General features: G+C 52.8%; 1 protein-coding gene across 1 annotated transcript in view; it reads left to right on the top strand.

The window, feature by feature from the left end:
- Positions 1-12,164, top strand: part of AARS1 (alanyl-tRNA synthetase 1) — a 48,559-nt gene that overhangs the window by 21,493 nt on the left and 14,902 nt on the right. Inside the window, exons 11-19 of the mRNA XM_077831272.1 lie at positions 757-901; positions 1,705-1,883; positions 4,336-4,449; positions 5,755-5,961; positions 7,976-8,160; positions 8,258-8,366; positions 9,451-9,564; positions 10,121-10,240; positions 10,979-11,065. Coding sequence (XP_077687398.1) covers positions 757-901; positions 1,705-1,883; positions 4,336-4,449; positions 5,755-5,961; positions 7,976-8,160; positions 8,258-8,366; positions 9,451-9,564; positions 10,121-10,240; positions 10,979-11,065 — 1,260 coding nt within the window. The remainder of the gene's footprint in view (positions 1-756; positions 902-1,704; positions 1,884-4,335; positions 4,450-5,754; positions 5,962-7,975; positions 8,161-8,257; positions 8,367-9,450; positions 9,565-10,120; positions 10,241-10,978; positions 11,066-12,164) is intronic.

Below are 12,164 nucleotides of genomic sequence, written 5' to 3'. Positions count from 1 at the left end.
GTTAGAACCCTAGTGCTCTGCCTAGACCTGTGGTCCCGTCATTGGAATCAGCATGGAAGTTGCACCAGGGCCAGGGAAGCTGCACCAGGGCCAGAAACTGGGAGCCCTCCCGCCCCCAATCACTAGTGTAGACACAGCCCCTACAAATCCAGCTGTGTCCTTCATGCTACCCACTCAGCACCTTGGGGGCACTTCAGTAGTGCAGAGCTAGGCACTGTGGGGTCAGACACATCCAGTGCAGGGTTAGATTCACAGCTTGGCTACTTTGCATTGCAGCTGAATTGCTGTAGAGCAGGCGCAGTATGAGCAGAAGCCTCGCTACCCCTGACCTTTAGCAGTAGCTAGATAGCGGTGCAGGGAGTGCCCCACAGTGGGTGGATGGGATTGCTACCAAAGTGCTGTTGTGCTGCCAGTCACCCTGCTTCAGAGCATTCTTCAACCAGCAGCCTTCAAAGAGTGCTAAAGGGGGTTATAACATGGATCCCCGCCATCCCATTGGATTCTTGCCTCCTAGATTTCTTGGCAGACTCGCTGTGAATGAGAGGAAAGCTGTGAATATCGGTGTGTTTGATGCAGGTCTACAGCATAGACTAGACTTGGTCCAGAATGTCAGGTGTCCATTCTGCCCCAGTCATGCCTCCAGCCCTGCATGTGCTGCTAAAGCCCAACCAGCCGATGCACAAGGATTGGATCCCTATGGCAGTATTAAGGGATCCTCTCCCTGCCCCTAACACTTCCATCTGTTGCCATTCTCAGCTGAAGTCTCAGGGCAAGGGAGACGGTGCGGAAGACCGCATCATGCTGGACATCTATGCTATTGAAGAGCTCCGCACCCGGGGACTGGAGGTAACCGATGACTCGCCTAAGTACAACTACACGTCGGATCCTAGTGGTGCCTACGGTATGTGATAAAGTGTCCTCCAAATGGTTCCCCTGCCCCTAGCCTCGCTTCGTGGGTCTTGCATGGGGTCAGGCCTGGAGGCTAGTCTGCGGACTCTGCTGCACCTCGCAGCATAGCTGAGCGAGGGCGCCTTTGTGTCTTCCTGAATCTCACCCCTTTCCCCTGCCTGGTGATCGTCTGGCAACCTTTAGGGATAAGGGAGGGGAGAGGACCATGACGGGCTGACAGCTGCCAGCAAAGGTAGGTGGAGGATAGTGCAAATCAGAGGGGCAAATCCACTGCCTGGCAGAAGTTACTGACCATTTGGAGCCAGGGAAAACTTTTAAAGGGAACCGATTTGTCTGGCTGCTCTAGGAACTGTCCAGCTCATTCACTCCCTGCCTGACAAGTGGGACCCTCTAGTGGTTCCTTTTCAGCTTTGTATCTGGGCATCCCTGGAGATTCCTTTTCCCTGGATATCCTGGTATCTTGGTCCATTACTGAGCCCTTGGCCTGCTCCCTGAGTATTCTGATTTATTTGGAGCCCTGGTCATGGATCGGGGCCTCATTGTGCTCCATGCTGTATGGACACAACAAAAGGCAGCCCCTGCCCCAAAGAGCTGACTAGCTCCGTGATTTCCCCACCCAGGCTAAAGGTCCCCCTGCAGGTTCCATTGACACTGTTCTTTCTTCACTTCTTGTCTTAAACTGTTAAGCAACTGCTCGAGCACTCCAGAGGTGGCTGCTGGGCATGTATGTCTATGGCTATGTGTAAATGGCTGGGATTGTCGTCTCACTGACCTTGCCTCTCCCACTGGCGACAGAATTTGAGAGCCCAACAGCCACTGTGCAAGCAATCCGCAGAGAGAAGAGGTTTGTGGAGGAAGTGTCCACGGGCCAGGAGTGCGGCATAGTGCTGGACAAGAGCTGCTTCTACGCCGAGCAGGGCGGGCAGATCTACGACGAGGGCTACCTGGTCAAGGACGATGACAGCAGTGAGGATGTAAGTGGACCAGGCACCTGTGTGCTGACATACAAACAGAATCATCCCCTGAGTGCCATTCTTGGGGAAAAGGGGTGAAAAGACAGTGGGGCTGGGACAGGAAGGGAGAGGAAGAGTGGTGCAGTGAATAGTGTTTTGGCCTAGGCTCTGGGAGACCCAGTTTCAATTCCTTGCTTGACCACAAACAAGTCGCTTAGGCCATGAGTTCCCCATCTGTACAATCATAGAAGCCTAGAAATGTCAAACTGGAAGGGACCTCAAGAGGTCATCTGATCCCACCCCCTGTGCTGAGGCAGGACCATTAAACATAGACCTGCCCTGACAGGCGTTTGTCCAACCTGTTCCTCAAAACCTCCAGTGATGGGGATTCCACCACCAACCTTAGACACCTGTTCCAGAGCTTAGCCACCCTTAGAGTTAGAAAGTTTTTCCTTATACTAGCACTGACCCCCCGCTTTGTAAGGCAACTCCCATCTTTTCATGTGCTGCGTATTTATACCTGCCTACTGTATTTTCCACTCCATGCATCTGACGAAGTGGGTTTTACCCCACGAAAGCTTATGCCCAAATAAATTTGTTAGTCTCTAAGGTGCCACAAGAACTCCTTGTTGTTTTTCCTAATACAGTAACTCCTCGCTTAACATTGTAGTTACGTTCCTAAAAAATGCTACTTTAAGCAAAACAATGTTAAGCGAATCCGATTTCCCCATAAGAATGAATGTAAATGGGGGAATTAGGTTCCAGGGAAATTTTTTTCGCCAATGATTGTGAAGCTTGGTTGAGGAGGTGGAGTCAGAGGGTGGGATATTTCCCAGGGGATGCCTTGCTGCTAAATGACGAACTAGCACTTGGCTGAGCCCTCAAGGGTTAACACGTTGTTAATGTGTGGAGGGAGGAGACAGAATAGACGCATGGCAGTGGCTGCAAACATTCCCTGTGGACACTGAACGTGATGATGAACCCACGCTATCCCACTGGAGTGCACCACTCCCTCCGCTTTCGTGTCGCACGCACCCCCTCTCCCCCTCCCCCGCTCTGTGGAGATGGGGTACAGGAGGAGGGAGACACCCTGACATCAGCACACACACCCCCACCCGCCCCCACAGCTAGCAGGAGGCTCCCAGAGCAGCTCCAAGGCAGAGGGCAGGAGCAGCACAGGGCAGTGGGGGGAGGGACAGCTGAACTGCTGGCAACTGATAGCCTGCTGGGCGGCTGCTGCACAGGGAACTTAAGGGAGCGGGGGGCTGCCGGCCCACCCTGGTTCCAAGCCCCCCGCAGCTAGTTCCAATGGGCTGGTCCTTCCTGCAAGCCGTGGACAAAGGAGGCAGCTGCCAAACAACATTATAAGGGAGCATTGCGCAACTTTAAACGAGCATGTTCCCTAATTGATCCGTAACATAACAACGTTAACTGGGACAATGTTAAGTGGGGAGTTACTGTATCGAACCTACATCTCCCTTGCTGCAGATTAAGCCCTGTAGTACTTGTCCTGCTTCCAGGGAAGATGGACCACAATTGATCACCATTCTCTTTGTACCAGCCTTTAACATAACTTGAAGACTGTTATCAAGTCCCCCCCCTCCCCTCCCCTGTCCCCAGCTTTCCTTTTGGCCCAGTTCCTTTAACCTTTTCTCATAGGTCAGGCTTTCTAAACCTTTGATCACTTTTGTTGCTCCCCTCTGGACTCTCTTCAATTTGTCCACGTCTTTCTTAAAGCATGGTGCCCAGAATGGGAACAGTACTCCAGCTGGGGCCTCACCAGAGCTGAGTACAGGAGAACTATTTCCCACGTTTTACATACCACACTCTTGCTAATACACCCCAGAATGATATTTGCCTTTTTTTTTTTTTTTGCAAGTGCATCATGTTGCTGATTCAGATTCAATTTGTGATCCACTAGAACCCCCGCCCCTCGAGGCTTTCCAGCAGTATGACTGCCTGGCCAGGTGTCCCCATTCGCTTTTTTTTTTTTTTTTTTCCTGCCAAAGTGAAGTAGTTTGCACTATTGAATTTCATCCTGTTGATGACAATGGGGAGAATAGCCCTGACCTGCCTCCCAGGGGTGTGTGCAGGTAAATGGTACAGATGATCGAGTGCTCACATGTGATGGAAGCCAAATAACTACCGTGGCCCTGACTGGAGCCAAGCATTCTGCAGGCCCCCTCTTTGTCCGTGATCCTGACCTGTCGAGTGATTTAACTGAGCTCTGCACTGCACTCCCCAGAGCCACCATTCCTCCTTGGTCTTAATTTAATTTTCTAGTTCACTGTTTGTCCCCCGCTCCCACTGCAACTGTCAGTCCCCAGAGAGAGTTGGCTGACTCACTCGTGCTACCAGAGAGGCCTGTGTTCCTGGGACTTACTCTTCTGGGGACTTTTTAGTTGCCATCCAGGATGCTGGGTGGAATAATAACAAGTCCCCTGGTGTCTGTGCTGTCCTCCATCTGGTACAGAAAACGGAGTTCACGGTGAAGAACGTGCAGATCCGGGGGGGCTATGTGCTTCACATAGGAATGGTCTACGGAAGCCTGAAAGTAGGAGACCAAGTCCGTCTGTATATTGATGAGGTGAGTCAGAATAATCATAGAATACCACGGTTGGAAGGGACCTCGGGAGGTCATCTAGTCCAACCCCCTGCTCAAAGCAGGACGAATCCCCAATTTTTGCCCCAGATCCCAAATGGCCCCCTCAAGGATTGAACTCACAACCCTGGGTTTAGCAGGCCAAAGCTCAAACCACTGAACTATCCCTCCCCCCATGCTACGGTGGGTGATGCCATCTCTCTTTCCCGTGAGAGATTGCTGTCCCCTTTTCTTCCACCATTCTGAGGCCGCTGCCTGCTCCCACCAGGGCATCCCAGTAGATCTGGGTCTTTCTCTTCCCAGTGTGCAATGGTCCCATGCTGTGTGACTGAGAACTCCTGCCTCCCAGAGAGCTTTGGATCACAGTCATGGACTTGCAGATGTCATTTAGCAGAGCTAGGGTTGAGCCACGAGTCCCCCAGGAGCTGGCAGTTGGAATTTGTGTTCTCCCCTAAAGGGTTAATGCGATGTGGGTTAAACTGGGGCACTAGTGGAATCCTGGCTTGGAAGGGATTGTCCAGCTGCCCTGGTCTCTACAAGGTTTCAATTACATAAAAACATAAGAACGGCCATACTAGGTCAGACCAAAGGTCCATCTAGCCCAGTATCCTGTCTTCCGACAGTGACCAATGCCAGGTGCGCCAGAGGGAATGAACAGAACAGGTCATCATCAAGTGATCCATCTCGCATCGCCCATTCCCAGCTTCTGGCAAACAGAGACTAGGGACACCATCCCTGCCCATTCTGGCTAATAGCCATTGATGGACCTGTCCTCCATGAACTTATCTAGTTCTTTTTTGAAGAAATTTTTCTTTCGGGTGACTTCAGTGTAGGTAGAAAATACTTGGTTGAACCCTGTCGTGTAAAATCTTCTTCTCTCCTGTACGCAGGCAGCCTGCTGCTCCCTGTGTACTTCCCCCTCGCTGGCCCTTGCCATTGTTCCTCACCCGCTCCTGAGGGCAGTCCAGCATCCACTGCCTCTCGCCAAACACTGCCAACCAGCAGTTGGGGAGATGGTCTCTATGACAGGGGTCCTGGGAGCTGAATTGAGACTAACTATTTTCCTTGGTGCTTGCCCCAGAGGACAGAAGCTGCTTTTGGTCTCTCCATCCTGCATTGACCTAGATTTCTCCTGAAGCAGAACTGATTTGTCGCTGTAACCTCCTGCTTCTCTGTCCCATGAATAGTCAGGTCTCACTGGGCTAGGCCAACGGTGTGTAATCAGGAGGCACGTGGCAGCTCCTCCAACACAGAGCCCTTTAATAATTACTTTCCCTCTGCTCCCTGCAGCCAAGGCGGAGACCCATCATGAGCAACCACACTGCCACCCACATCCTCAACTTTGCCCTGCGCTTGGTGCTGGGGGATGCTGACCAGAGAGGGTCCTTGGTTGCCCCAGACAGGCTGCGATTTGACTTCACTGCCAGGGGGGCCATGTCCACCCAGGAGATCAAGAAAACAGAAGAGATTGCCAACCAAATGATAAAGGAAGCCAAGGTGCGCCTGAGCAGGGGTGCCAGCTCTGGGTCCTGGGGAGAGGGTGCTTGCTGGAGGACTCTGATGGTGGGAGCCGCAGGCTCAGCTTGCCAACGTGCTCGATTCCTTGAGTTAACCCTCTGCCTTGCTCCCCTGTGGTGGTGGTGATGCGGCACATGCACACCTTTTCCACCTCCTAAACCTGGGCCAAGTGGACCATCAGGGCATTCATTTGCAGAAAAAATGCGGAGCTGATGTTGAGAGGGGCAGGCAGAAGGACGCATGCTGCCTAGGCAGACCAGGTCCTTATCGTCCCACCCTCTTGATTGTCAGCAGTGCAGTGTGAGCAAGTGTGGAACTGGCTGACCAGAGCAGATCAAGGATCCCCCTTATCTCCTCACAGCAGCAGCAGATCACCCTGCGTGGCTCTGCTGATGTTTCATGGGTAGAGGTTTCATCTCAGACATGTCCTGAATATATTCTGCTGTGGGAGCTGGCTCTCTGTCTTCTAGCTGCATGCCCTTTGTGTTAGATTGGGTCTGGAGGTGGCCAGCATTGATCTGTAATGTGGTGCAGTCCTGAGGGGGATGCAATGACACTGCAAAGCTGAGAGCGTGCGGAGTTCCTCAAGTGTGTCAGTGTGCATCCCATCCTAGGGGTACCTGCACCTCCATGTTTCAGAGCGGATTCTTTCTCATAGCACTGCTATTGAGTGAGATCCACCCTGAGTACAGCATCTCAAAGAACCACAGTCACTGGTATGGAGCTGTTCTTTGTTGGCCTCTTCTGTGTAAACTCAGATTTCCTGGCAAGATGTGGGCCCATATTCACTGGAAAATATAGGTTTAAACTGAACTCTGTGAGCCTCATCAATATTTCCCAGAATATAAACTGGCTGTTCTGTATTCGCTGCACCTGTTGTCAGTGTACATGACATCTCTTTGGTGCAGGGGTGGGGAAACTTTTTGGCCCGAGGGCCACATCGTGGTATGGAAATTGTATGGCAGGCCATGAATGCTCACAAAATTGGGGGTTGGGGTGCGGGCTCCGGCTGGGGGTGCAGACTCTGGGGTGGGGCTGGGGATGAAGGTTTGGGGGTGCAGGAGGGTGCTCTGGGCTGGGACCAAGGGGTTCAGAGGGTAGGAGGGGGATCAGGGTTGGGGGAGGGGGTTGGCACGCAGGAGAGGGTTGGGGTGCAGGCTCCAGGCAGCGCTTACTTCAAGTATGTCCCTCATCCAGCTCCTACATGGAGGCACGGCCAGGCAGGTCTGCGCGCTTCCCCATCCATAGGCGCCACCCCTGCAGCTCCCATTGGCTGCAGTTCCCGGCCAATGGGAGCTGCGGGGGCGGCGCCTGGGGTGGGGCAGTGTGCAGAGACCCCTGGCTGCCCCTATATGTAGGAGCCAGAGGGAGGACATGCTCCTGCTTCCAGGAGCTGTGCAGAGCGGGGCAAGTCCCCGACCCTGCTCCTTGGCTGGAGCAGGGCAAGCCCCAGACCCCGCTCGCCGGTGGGAGTTCGAGGGCCAGATTAAAACCTCTGGAGGGTCGGATGCGGCCCCTGGGCCATAGTTTTCCCACCCCTGCTTTGGTGGGATGGCCAGTAGAGTACTCATGATTACTGTTCTCCAGGTGTGGAAAAGCACACTGGTGTCAGCATGGAAGCTGCACCAGGGCCAGAGAAACTGGGAGCCCCCTGCCTCCAATCACTAGTGTGGACACAGTCCCCTACAAATCCAGCTGTGTCCTTCATGCTACCCACTCAGCACCTTGATGAGCCATTAGCCATAGGCTAATTTGGATGCTGAAATCTGTCAGGCTATGAATCTAACTCTCTAAGCAGTGGTTAGCACAGAACAGGTGTATGTCTCAGAGGAGAAGGTGTGAGAGTTGAGGCTGCTCACCCAGAGACAAATACAACTCTTGCTTGTTGAAAGTGAGATAAAAAGTTCTGATGCTTTGGTTACAGCGGTTAACCTGTGCATTTCCGTCTGTGCTGGCAGTGCCCATCTGATCCCCCTTGTTTTGCCCTCCCCAGACTGTGTATGCCAAGGATTGCCCTCTGGCAGCAGCCAAAGCTATCCAGGGCTTGCGGGCTGTGTTTGATGAGACGTACCCTGATCCTGTGCGTGTTGTCTCCATTGGCATCCCTGTGGAGAACATGCTGGCCGATCCCTCCAGCGCCGCTGGCTCCATCACTTCTGTCGAGTTCTGTGGAGGGACGTGAGTATCTGAACAGAAGGAGGATGGAGTGGGAGGAGGGTAGTGATAGGATTTTTAGCCATCTCATCTTGGGGGCCCATGTCTGTTCTTTCCAAAGACACCTGCAGAACTCAAGCCATGCTGGCCCTTTTGTGATTACCTCTGAAGAAGCGATTGCTAAAGGCATCCGGAGGATAGTTGCGATCACTGGTGCTGAAGCACTGAAGGTAAGTTGAGAGAGAAGGGGGATCATTTTGAAATCCAAGTCCTGTGAGTAGCCCCCTGGAGCATGTGTGTGTGGCAACCCCATTGTGGACAAGAGATTTTAATCTGTATTAAAGATTAAGAGCCAGATCCTCCACTGGGTTTAAATGGTTCTTGCACCACTGACTCCACTGGGGTGATACCACTGAGCACTTGACCCCAGGTCCCTGCAGCATTTACAGCTTCTAACTTTAGCTTCAGAGCTGCTGGTCCGATGGGTGAAGTGAGCGATTCCCTTGCAGATCTAGGAGAACTGTGCGGGAGGTTCCCTGGCCAGGCCTCCTGGGGAGCCTTCCATGTAACATTGTTGCACACCCTCCAGCTGTCTGTCAGACTGGCAGTGTAGCGGGAGACTGTGAAGAGTGATTACAGTGTCTGATTTCCTGCCAGGCCATGCCAAGCCATGTTGGTGGGAGGAAGTATGGCAAAGGATGGTGACAGGGATGAGAGAAATGGAGGAGAAATGCTTCCTGCTAGCCTTGTAGCAGCTGCACTTCCATTTTTGGGCTGGTGTCTTATGGGACAATGCTTTCCCAGGGAAGTAGTTCAACTCTTGGTACGATAGATCTGTAAGTGTTCTTTGTGCCATTTGCTCAGTAAGTGCAGAGAACACGGCCCTGGAGCAGAGCTGTGGAGAGAGAGCTCTTGGGACAACCACTATATTGTCAGCCGCAATTATGTGAACAAAGACTAAACATCACAAGAGTTCCAGTCCTCATGCTGTGGGGTGTAAACTGGTCCCATGCTGGTGTCAAGAGGGCGTTTTTCCCCCAGGGTCAGTGAGGTGCATCTATGTGGGGTGTAATGGCTTTCTCTGAAGCATCTGACATAGGCCAGTACTAGGAGGGGAGTGGCAGGTGCTGGGCGTGAGATTGGCTAATAGACAAGCACTGCCTTGAACTCTGCTGCTGAGATATCTTCATTGTAGCTCCCTGTGGGAACATCTCTTGTGGGTTGTAGTATTTTTGTCCTTTCCCACATGGTGTTGGACAGCCCAGCGCTCGGTAGCCCTCGTATGAAGCTAAGACCTGAATTCTGCTCTCTCAGGCACTAAGAAATGCAGACGGCCTCATGAAATCACTCTCTGCCTTGGATGCCAAAGTGAAGGTCCAGACCGCTCCCAACAAGGACGTGCAGAAGGAGATTGCAGACCTCAGTGAGGTAGGGTGGGCACCACAGCCACTCTGGGAGCATTGCATCAGACTGGCAGGAGCAGAGAAGAGTGAGATGCCTTAGCCTGGGTTCTTAAATAAAAGCAAGTCACTTAGCTGTCGTAGAACCAAGGGCGCATGGGACCTGTGTCCAGTGCCTAAAGTGCTGATTGGGGAACCTGGGTTCAATTCCCTGCTCTGCCAAGGTCTCGTGTGGCCTTGGGCAAGTCCCTGGATCTCTCTGTGCCTCAGTCCCCATTATTCCAATAGCAGTAATAGCCCTGTCCTGCCTCACCTGGGTGTTGAGGGGCTAAATCCGTTAGAGGTTGGGAGGCACTCGGACACTATGGTGATGGAGGCCACAGAAGTATTCTAGGTGGACCGTGCATTGCAGATTGAGCAACTGCCAGCTTGTTCTGTCTCATGTGTGACGCTGGGAAGGAAGTTTCGTGCTGGGTGCTCTGCTTGAGTGGCTTTTTTATCAGTTCATTAGGGTGGGGAGCACAGAAACCTCAGCCTCCTGTTATGGTAGGCCTAGAGCCTGAACCTCCCTCTTCTGCTTCCAGACACTGGCTACTGCAGTTATCCCGCAGTGGCGGAAGGATGAGCTGAGAGAGGCGCTTAGAGCACTGAAGAAAGTTATGGATGACCTAGACCGCACAAGCAAAACAGACATCCAGAAACGAGTGAGCCACTAGCCCAGCTGGATAACACTGGTGGGATGGGGGGTCCTGTGGACATCTGTGTGGGCTCTGCTTCCTGCTCCCAACCCAAACAAATATATGCTCCCTGAGGAAGGGGCCTGTGCTGCCTAAATGCAGCGGTCTAGCTGACACCCACCTTTTCTAGTCATGGTCTCTGTTTTCCCCTTCGCAATCTCCTCTTTCTTTCCCCCACCCCCGCAGCTGCCTGTGGGGAGTGAGGTTGGACAGTCCTCTGTAGCAGTAATAAATGTTTTCAGCTGACCACCAAGGGTGCTGTTGGACAAATGGTCTGCCCCTCTGAAACTCAGCCGCCCCTTCTGCTGGCCAGAAAGGTGGGCGAGCCATGTTAGCGCCTGGAAAATGCTTCAGGGCCAGCCCAGGGCCTGATGTGGGATATTTATGGGTTGCAGCTGAAGGGACTGGTACTTATTGCTTCTGACTCCATGTGGTAACTGATGACTGTATTTGGGAGGCTGTACAGCACAATCTTCTCTTGGGTCACATACACAGATCTTCCGCCGTACACACTCAAGGGTTACATTGCTCTCCTGGCTGGCCCGGTGTTTGGGTCCGTGCAGGACTGGGGCAGAATGATCAGGGAAGGGGAGATGGGGAGTTCCAGTTGGCAGAGGTTTGAAATCTTTCCCTGACACTAATGGACCTCCCGTGTCCCGGCGACACGCACCAATTTACAGTCTGACTGTCCGCTTGTTCTCGCAGGTACTGGAGAAGACCAAGCAGCTCATTGACAGTCATCCTAACCAGCCACTGGTGGTCCTGGAATTGGAGAGTGGAGCTTCAGCAAAGGTAATCCAGCTACCAAGGCAGAACAGCCTGTCCAGGCCCCCTCTATACACATGGCTGGGGAGCTTGGAACCTAGCCTCTGAATCTCTGCTCTGGGCAGACACAGTTCCGCAGTGTACTCATTACACAGCCTGTTTGAGAGCCTCCATCTGGGGGCACAGACTAGGGTGGGGAGTGGTGTGTGCTGCTGCTCATGTGCTGGGTCTCTGCACCCCTCCTTCTGATTTAACTAAGCCCACCCTAAACATAAACAGAACAGTGAGGATCTCTGTTATTTGTCGTCCTAGCTCTCCTCTCCTTCCACATCCCAGCTTCCAGACACTGGCTGAGGATGGGGATCCCTTCAAAAATCTCTCAATGACTTTCCTAAGTGACCCAAGTAAGGGTAGCCCAAGGAGGTAGCTAGAATAAGGGGGAAATACAGGCTAGAAACATTCTGAATAGGAAGATTTGCAGAGAAGCAGCGGAAGTTCTGTCACATGGGACACTGAAAGCTAGCCAGGTGAGTGCAGTGTGTCCTGTGCTGGCCCCTTGCGCTTGTCCTAGGCTCCACCTAGTCCTTGCCTTGGGAAGAGTGGTGTGTCATTCTCCAGCTCTGATTTATTGGATTCTGTAGCCTGTCCAGCTGGTTTTGTTAGAGGTAGGGACAAGCTTGTTTCCCATCCCCCTCCACCTCAAGTAGCCACGAGTTGAATCCATTCTTTCGTCTTTGCAGTGCTTGTTTGGCTGTGCTGGTTGAGCTCTACCACTGCCAAGCACCAGTTGTAAATGGACAGTCATGGTAAATGAGGCTGCAGCCATCCACTTTGAATGCCCCTGTTAAACTTCTCCATGGACAGCCTCCCAGCTGATCTCGTTCTAGCCATCCCTCCTGTCAGTTTCAGGGCAACTGCACCTCTTTTCCCCCCTTCTGGTCCCTGGAGGCCACTCGCTCTAGACTTCCATCTCCCAGCCGTCACCTCTCCTGAGCAGAGACCTGCATTGTACTCCCTCCTGACCAGGGGACCTTTAAGGCTGCACTCCTCCCTGCCTGCACTGTGATATCTCCAGCAAACCAGACTGCCTACAAGGCCAGTGTATGCACTTTGCCTTCTCTGCGGA

Source organism: Eretmochelys imbricata, chromosome 12 (assembly GCF_965152235.1).
Source record: "Eretmochelys imbricata isolate rEreImb1 chromosome 12, rEreImb1.hap1, whole genome shotgun sequence".
NCBI lineage: Eukaryota > Metazoa > Chordata > Testudines > Cheloniidae > Eretmochelys > Eretmochelys imbricata.
Note: the sequence above shows the minus strand (reverse complement) of the source record. Positions and strands in the feature narration are given on the sequence as shown.